Source organism: Gossypium raimondii, chromosome 6 (assembly GCF_025698545.1).
Source record: "Gossypium raimondii isolate GPD5lz chromosome 6, ASM2569854v1, whole genome shotgun sequence".
Lineage (NCBI taxonomy): Eukaryota > Viridiplantae > Streptophyta > Magnoliopsida > Malvales > Malvaceae > Gossypium > Gossypium raimondii.
The window spans coordinates 45,888,008-45,897,231 of record NC_068570.1 but is presented as its reverse complement, the minus strand read 5'-3'; the positions used below and the strand labels follow the sequence as shown (position 1 = coordinate 45,897,231).

Genomic DNA, 9,224 nt, shown 5'->3' with positions numbered 1-9,224 from the left:
CTGTGAATGCAATCAGTGGTAAACACATCAAAAAAATATATGAAAAATGCCAATAATTTGTTTTTTTTTTTTATATTTTTGTACCTTCTTATAATTTTAATGTAAGTTTTCTTAAAATTTTTTATACAAGTCCCATTATTTTGTTACATTATTTTTATAATTTAAATTTAAGTTGTCTAATAATTTTTTATAAATTTTTACATATTTATATTTTAAATATTTTAAAATATTTTAAAATTTTAAAATTTTAAAGGTTTAAAAATGTCACAAAATTTTTTTAAAAACATCGCAAAAACTATTCTATTTCAGTGGGGTTTACAAACGACACGAAAAGATGAGAAAACATTACCAAAAATGTTTTCATTTGGTGAGGTTTTCAATACATCACGAAAGATCCCAAATTGTCACAAAAAGTTCGTATTTCATGACGTTTTAGAAGGTCACTAACATTACATAATCTAATATATTTTATGTAATATTTATATTGGGTATACATTTATTTCCTATTAAAATTTGTTTCAAATATATAATATTATGTATTTAAATTTGTAATAGTTTAAGTATAATTTGTATATTTAAATTAAATTTTACAAATAATTAATATTAGTTGCTTAAAATATCTAAAATTTCTATTTCATATATCAAAATATTGAAAATGAATTGCAATACATTACTTTTATATTCTTATTAAAATATCATATTTAAATGTATATATTTACTTCATAATATCATGTTTCAAATTTTGAACATTTTGGTTCTCAAAACATTTAAATATTAAACCAAAACATTTCAAAATTTCAAAAACACGATATTTCTCAAAATCAATAAAAATTAAACCATATGAGAAGTTTACTTTATGAATTTCTCAATGGGCCAAAATAGCACTTGAAGATTATTTGGATGAATGGGACCTCACAATTCCAGATTAACGCTTAATTTAGGAATGCTTTTGAGAAGAAGTTAAAATTTTCAATTTTTAAAGTGATTTGGGAGAAGTTTATTTAAGACTTAATAAATACAACCCATTTTCCTTGGTACTTCACCTGCAATAGTTAGGGAGACTGGTGGATAATGTTGTGTGTTTGTTTAAAGACGCCAAACTCAAACTCTTGATAGTTCTTTGGTGGCTAATTATAGAGTGGTTTTATGCTTAAGCTTGATCTAATTACAGAAGAGTTTGAGACAGCTTTTGTAGGAAATGGATTTGGCACATTAATCTTTATAGAAAATTACAAGCAGAGAAGATACTGAGTTTGCATGTGGCAGAAATGGGTCCATCTACTGGCAAAGAATGTAAAGAATATGACTTTTCCTCCTAGGATCAACTTACTGTCCAAACCTTATTTCAACAATGTACCCTTTCGAAAGAATAGCTGAAATTTAGAAGAAACCAGACAGACAAGAATCTGGTTTGTTTTATCAAGGCATGCCTTGAACATGAAGCATGCTCTTTACAACTCTACGGACACCTTTGGAAACCAGCAGATTTAGCAAGAAAGGAACCAAAACCCTTCATTCGATGTCATATATATATATAGCAGCCTCCAAAATGCAGAATCACATGTACCAGTGATTGATCTTTTGTCTTTCTACAACTTTTCATCTCCAGATCATCAGCTTGTAGGAGGCATTGTAATGGCCAACACTCAAATGAAACCTGCTGCTGCATTGCTTTTGTTCCTTAATTTCTGCATGTATGTCATTGTGTTAGGCATTGGTGCATGGTCCATGAATAGAGCCATTGATTATGGCTTCATCATTGGTAAGCCACCTTCTTTCCGTCTTTGCTTCATATCAACTACCAAACTAGAATACAACTGTTTTCAATTAATTAAGCTGGGTTCAAACTTGCAGGACCCGGATTCAAGCTTCCAGCGCATTTCTCACCCATCTACTTTCCCATGGGAAATGCTGCCACCGGATTCTTTGTGACATTCGCTATGCTAGCCGGAGTTGTCGGTGTAGCATCAGCGATAGCCGGTATCAACCATATCCGTTCATGGAATGCCAGTAGCTTGCCATCAGCAGCTTCGATTGCAGGCGTTGCTTGGACCTTTACTCTACTAGCCATGGGGTCAGCTTCTAACTCTAGCATCTTTACAGTTGAAATGCTTAGTTTCTAAACTAACGAGAACATATTCTTTTCACAGATTTGCCTGCAAAGAAATTGAGCTTGAAATCAGGAATGCTCGTTTGGTAAGAATGAAAATTCAGCTTCCATTCAATACAACTAGAATTGAAATTGTTGTTGGTTTAACGTGAGAAATGTGTTGATTTGCAGAGGACGATGGAGGCATTTTTAATCATACTTACAGTAACACAACTTGTGTACATAGCAGCAATCCATGGCGGTGCTTGATGCGTCTTTTATCACTGAGGAGTTTTTAGCTTTGTGTTTTCCTTTTGAATCTTGAAATGTACAAAGAGGCCGAAGATGGGCTGCTTCTGGTTGTGGTGTGATTGGATTTTTATATCAATATACAATAAAAAGACCTTCTTGTTTGATCGAAACACCAAACGATTTCGCATAAAGATTTGTTTATATCCGATATGGCTAGTTGTATATTTATTATTATTTCATTATAAATGCTTTTTTCACATCTAAATTGTATGGATGAATATGCAGAAAATTATTCCCAAAAAAGGTAATACGGGAGACCATAGCTTAAAAAAAAAAAAATCGGATTTGGATTCCAGTGTGTGAATTTCAGTGTGTTAAAGCATATTATCCTCTTATTTTTGAGTTCGGAGGGCTATGGAGGAGTTTTAGACCTTATGTGAAAAGAAGAGTAGATATGATTAGAAGCATAAGATTGTTAAAAAAAATCGGATTTGGATGTAATCATTTGTAATTATATATATATTTAACTTTAGTTGATTTTACTAAAATGTAATTAAAGCGGTTTAATTACCGTCTCCAATTATTAGAGGAATAGGAGAATCGAAGTAATTAAGTAAATTACAAACAATTACACTAACTCCAATTACTCTGGCTTTTCAAATGTGCTCCTACATCAAGTTTAAAAGTTATTTTATATAATAATAATGGTATTTTAATTTTTAGGACTTATATTTTAAAATATAATTATATGTTATTTTATTAATCTTGTTAAATAATCTAAATATTTTATTGTCGAGAAATAATTTTCTATACATCTTGACCTACAATGTAGTTAACTAAATTTTACAATATTTATTATAAACTAGTATGATTCTCGAACCATGCTTCATATTCGGTTAATTATTTGTTTTGGGCCTAGTTATAAGTTTGAAATTTGAAGGTCAAAATATACTCCAAGTCTCCATACTCTTCATAAATTTAGAATTTAATCTCCAAATTTTTATTTTCAAGAATTTAGCTTTTTATTTTTCTAGAATTAAAATTCAGGTATAGTTCTAAACACCATAATTTTTTTTGTTAAATTCTCTAGTATGGCATATTGAAATTAAAAAAAAAAGAACACTTAATAGCAATGTAACAGAGAATTTTAACAAGTGTTAATATTTTAATAATTCACTAGTATTTTAAGCAAAATAAAGTTTTTAAGGTAACTAATAACATCATAGGTAAACTAAACTAGTAATCGCTCATCTATTAGTAAGTTTCTTTTTGGTCATCTAACTATAAAAAATTACAAAATAGTTATCGAACTATTTAATTTAGTCTTTTTTTTATCCCCGCCCTTAAATGGCTAATGGAGAGATGACATAGTAGCTTTCAAAATTGACATAATAATAACTTTAACCCTCAAATACATTGTGAAGATTTAGACATAATTCTAAGAGGAACCCTCAACGTTTACTCATTGTGTAATTTAGCCTTTTTGTAATTCTACTTTTCTTTGTGACCTTTCCACCTAAAAAGCTAAAGAAAAACAAAATTATTAGCTAAGCTTAATCAAAACTATACCAAAATGGAAACATGCTAAAATCCAAAATCATAATTCACTTTTTTTTTTTGTTCTTTTCTCTTGATACTTCGATTTTATACCACTGGATTGAACATTAACAAGTGAGATGACTTGGTCTTTGTTGATTCACTCTTCACTGATTTTATAAAATTCGTGCTTGAACCACATCAATTCAATCGAGTTGTTCTTGTAATTGTCATCGTTGTTACCATCTTTGGCAAACTCAAAGGGCCTCATTACTCATTCAATTTTTTAAGAAACATATATTTATTTTTTATTTCCAATTTACATGATATATTGAATTATATTTTCGTGTAAAAATAGGATAAAATTAGATAATGTGTAAACATTGATAGTTAAATTTTTAAAAATTAAGATTAAATTAATAAATGTATAAATATTGGGGGTTAAATTTGTTATTATGCATAATCTAAAAGCTACCATGTCATAAGGGTGTTCAAACTTCGATTAAAATCGAATTAACTGACAGAACCGATCTAATTCAGTTAATCGGTCGGAGGTTGATTAAAAGTTTTTTAGAATTTCAATTAACAGTTAATTGGGTTTGAAATCGAGTAACTAATTGAACTTAGTAAATAATGTTATATGTTATATGTATTAGACTATTATATATTACATGTTAATTCAGTCAAATGAACATTATCAATTTTTTATATGTTTTATACTTGTTTTAAAAAAAATAAAAACACATAAATTTCGGTTAACTGGCTGAATTAACCGAAATATTTCGGTTTGGTTAATTTTTTTGAAAAACTTCTGTTCGGTTAACGGTTAAAAGATTAAAAAGTTTGATTAATTCGATTAATAGTAATTCGGTTCGATTAACCATTTGAACACCCCTACCACGTCATCTTTGTGTTAGACATTTAAAGGGTACTAACCAAAAGAAAAAGTCGAATAGTTGAGTGACCATTTCGTAACTTTTTATAGTTGGACGATCAAAAAATAAATTTACTAATAATTGAGTGATTAACAATATAATTTCTTACCTTAACATTATAAAATTAAGGTACCAAATTATATAAAAAAGTAAAATATGAAGATTAAATTTTAAAGTTAAGCATAATATAAGAAGCTTAACCAAAAGAAGGAGAAAAGGAAGTGTTTTATGATCTCTAGTGTTAGAGAATAAATATAATTAGATAAAATTAAATATTTGTTAATCATATTGTTGAAGTAACATGTTATACTGATTTTAATTCAAAGAATTTTTAAGGTATTATTGATATTTCTTATAACAGTTAATACTTTTGAATTAAAATTCATTATAATCACAAAAAAATTTAATTATACTTTCATCCAACCACACCCAAAATACTTTTATTTCTATTTTACTTTATTTACGAGGGTAATGGAACCAATTAAGCAAAAATGTGGATATCAATATCTCACAGGGTTTTGAAATTTAGTTAACTATTGTTAAAATTTATTACATTGTCTTTTCTTTTATTTCATAAATTATTACACCAACAAATTTAACAGATGAAATCTGAATAATTAAGAGACTAAATTTCTAGAAATAAAAGTAAAAGAAGTAAACCCCAAATGTACATAATCTTATAATGTTAGGTATGATACATTGATGTAGTAATTTTGCTATAAATTACTATATAATGTTTCGAATTAATAAAATTTCCAAATGTTTAATCAACATTTATTTGTATGGACGTCTTCAATGGTTTTAATTAAATATTAACTCACTTATATCATCTAAAAGTTAACTTATAACTTATATTAGGACGTAATCTGAATAGTTCATGTATTCCTAATCAGCAAGTGACTTGTATTAAATGCAGTTATCTAAATTAACAATACATTGATCTGGACTCAAAGGTGAAATAATCCTAGATTTATGTATGAGGGTTTAGTTCAAGCTTGTTTTCAATGAGTTTTGTTGAAATTACTCTCACAGACCTTGAAGCATAATCATCAACTAAGCCACTATAGTGACAACAGACTTGCCATGATTTTAACCCTTCACTCCCTTCCCCCTAAACACATGGCCAAAAAGAAAAACCTTGTAGCATCTTTCAAGGAAATTACCACACTCAAGCCAACCCACTTACGTACGACCAGCTAGCAGCTACTATCAGCATCAGCATTATCACTACTACAAAGCCTCGGAGCCGTTTTCCTACCTAGGTCTGTTCATTATTTTTGAGTGACATATGTTGATGTTCAGAATGGCACAAGAGATCAGTGTTGGGCACCACAAAATAATATCCATCAGGGTATTTTTCACAGAAAACAGCTAGCTACATAGTTGCACACTAATTAAAGTAGTAAAAGAAAACCCAACAAATAATTAGACACAAGAAATTAGAACTGTCCCCAAAAGCTATGGCCTTAGATTAGGGAGTGAGCGTTGGATATGGTATTATATCTTTCATGTATTTGAAGAGTTATTGGAGGGTCATAGTCCAAATTGCCCATATATGTATTGGACATGAATACTTCATGAAATATTGGTCAGAACTTGGGACTTTCAACTAACGTATGTTTAAACAGGGGGAGCTGAAAATACAAAACAAAATCAAGTATCCAGAAAATTGAAGACAACCAAACTAACATTATAAAATCCAGTGCCATCCCAGTCGAAATTTTTAATCCCCTAATATTCTGGTTAACTGATCACCAATTTAACCAAATCAACTATTCCAAAGACACAATAAATGTAAGGGGCTCATTCAGTAAATGGATGCCACAATTGCCATTGGCACATGACTCTCTTAGTCCAACAAGGAAGAAAATGGACTTACATATAGCCTCCAACATTACATAAAAGCAAACTTTTAAAAAGTTCTCCAGATGATATGAGATGAAAATGAAAAGATTAATGGGAAAACAGTGTACTACACAACACGATTAACCAGAGAGACAATTAAACAGACCACCATAAGGCCGTTCATCCTTCTCATCATTCATCAAGCTATCTGGATCAACCAGGAATTATTCATGAATAGTTGTAGGCTTTAAGAAATGAATCCGTAAAGAAAGAAAATGATAACGAGGTTAAAAGCAAGGTCATTGCAGATTGGAAAAAGAATACCAGATAACTGAAAAAACAATCAAATGACAAACAATAAGTTCCAGATCTCAAGTTCAAGTTTCATAGTCCTAGCATTCTCGTACACCCACACATGCACAAACAATATGAGCTACTTAGTATATCTCAATTAGCAGTACTGCAAACTATAAAGGAAAGTATAAAATAGATCTTTTAACTTTATGGATAACTCGAACCTTCAATTTATCTCCCAGAACCAGTAAAAACTTCAAACAATCCGCAGCAACTTAACCATGAGGTTCTTCGCACTGGTGGTGGAGTAGGAGCAACAAGAGGCTGCGAACCAATGCAGCAAATATCCAGTCAAATTAAATAAAGAATATTCAAACTCACAATTGTAGAAAAGAATAGGAAGAAGATATACCTGCTTTTTAGGATAACCATGGGGCCCGGATGCATGGTTTTTTTCAGCAACATTGCTAGTTTCAGCAGTAGGAATACCGGAGGATGGGAAATTTTTTCGTTCAACTCCTTCCAATTCAACCCCTGAAGCCCCATTTGATGAAGGCAATAATTTCTCTTCATTCTCCTTCATCCCTGATTCAACCACATCAGGTACTGAACTCTTTGCAGAAAATTCCACCTCCTCTGGCACAAGTGACATGTTCTTTACCAAATTGTCAACAGCAACAGTCTCCACTGCAGAATTACTATCAGCATTCTTAAGTGTGTTATTTTCAGCAACCGTCAGAACTTCTTCAGACAAAACAGTAGCTGACTTATCCTCGGTACTATACGAGGCCGCATCAGAACCAAGATTACAGGTTTCTTCATTTGACTTCTTCTCAAAGGCTTGAGATTCGTCATCTGAACTACTGTTGCTGCTGGTACTAGAGCTCTTATCATGATCAACATGCTGAATTGAAACATGTGTGCTCTCAAGATCCTTGTTTGGTTCCCACTCTTTTACAATTTTAACATCAACATCATCCAATCCCGATCTCTCGGTGCTCTTTGCATCTTTAGCGGCTTCTTCCACAGACTTCTCAGTTAGATGTGATTGTGATCTCTCTTCATCTCCGCCCTGACCAAATGAATGCTGGTGACTGTGGCCATCATGAGATGCAGGGGAACCAGCATCACCGCCATCACTGTCCCTTTCATCTTGGCTTCTCGGATCATCGTTTCCTAGCACCATTAGATAAACATCATAATAATTCCAAACCAATATGCAAACAACAAATTCACCAATCCCCTCTAAACAGGACCAAAATAGTCAAATACTAAAAAGGAAATGCACTATAACTCGAAATGCATATACAAGTTCTTCCAATAACAAGGATTCTGGTAAAAAATTAAGTAAAATACAGGACACGCTAAAAATCACCACAAGACCCTAAAACAAAATAAACAGTAAGTGATTAAAGGAGGGCAAACCCTTTGAAAAGCAACCACATCAATTAATTGAGGGCAGGAACTAGAAATTAACATTACATACCAACCTGATTTGTTTAACTATAGAACTCCAACAAATCAAATAAAGAACTGAATGATACATGCATATACAGAACCAAGTACGATTCAATTAAAAAGAAGTTATAAAATAAATAAAGCCCATCAAAAAACAAAACCCAAAACAGAAATTAAAAGAAAAAAAAGCAAAAAGTACCAAGTGGGTTGTTGTTAGTCGAAGGATTGATGTTGTTGGCTGCTTGCTCTTTCTTTTTCTTGGCAGCTTTTCTCTTCTTAGCACCTGATGGCATGACTGACCCCCTTCCTCCCTTTGTACCAAACCTTGTGCGGGGTGTGTGTCCCCTTCAGCCTTCTCTCTACTTGCTTATTTGGCTACTGCCCACTACTAGACAGTCACTGGTAAAGGAAAACCTAGCTGTATTGGCAAAACACAAGAAAAGACCGTAGTAGAAGTGGGTAATATTTAGTGACTGTACATTGAGAAATGAGTAGAAAAAGGCAAAGGGTGATTCAATCCCCTTCAAAAAAACCGCTCCTTTTGCCTGAATCCGTTTGAATTCACTTTGAGAATCTATATTTATGGCGTGGGTGGGTCTTGTTTTAATTTTGTCATCATTTATAGCCACATACTTATTTTGTCTAAGGAATGTTTAACATTTCAAGAAATCAAAATCTTATATATGTTACAATGCAAAATATTCTTATTTTATTTTACATTGTCAAGGTTTATAGACATTCCGAATTGGAATAAGATTAAATATTTTGTATATTAGGATCCTCATAAATTTGTATTACTTCGATTCATATAATCA

General features: G+C 31.4%; 2 protein-coding genes across 2 annotated transcripts; one reads left to right on the top strand and one right to left on the bottom strand.

The window, feature by feature from the left end:
• The first annotated feature begins 1,379 nt into the window (after window positions 1-1,379).
• LOC105773756 (membrane protein PM19L) lies at window positions 1,380-2,511 on the top strand. Its single transcript, XM_012595855.2, has 4 exons — window positions 1,380-1,762; window positions 1,855-2,074; window positions 2,151-2,196; window positions 2,282-2,511. The coding sequence occupies exons 1-4, from the start codon at window positions 1,636-1,638 to the stop codon at window positions 2,357-2,359; spliced, it is 471 nt and encodes a 156-aa protein (XP_012451309.1). The 5' UTR covers window positions 1,380-1,635; the 3' UTR covers window positions 2,360-2,511.
• Window positions 2,512-6,966: 4,455 nt separating this feature from the next.
• Window positions 6,967-8,978, bottom strand: LOC105773755 (uncharacterized). The gene is made up of 3 exons (XM_012595854.2): window positions 8,609-8,978; window positions 7,364-8,127; window positions 6,967-7,275 (listed from the first exon to the last, which is right to left on the bottom strand). Exons 1-3 carry the CDS (start codon window positions 8,700-8,702, stop codon window positions 7,183-7,185), a joined length of 951 nt encoding a protein of 316 aa, XP_012451308.1. The 5' UTR covers window positions 8,703-8,978; the 3' UTR covers window positions 6,967-7,182.
• Window positions 8,979-9,224: the final 246 nt, after the last annotated feature.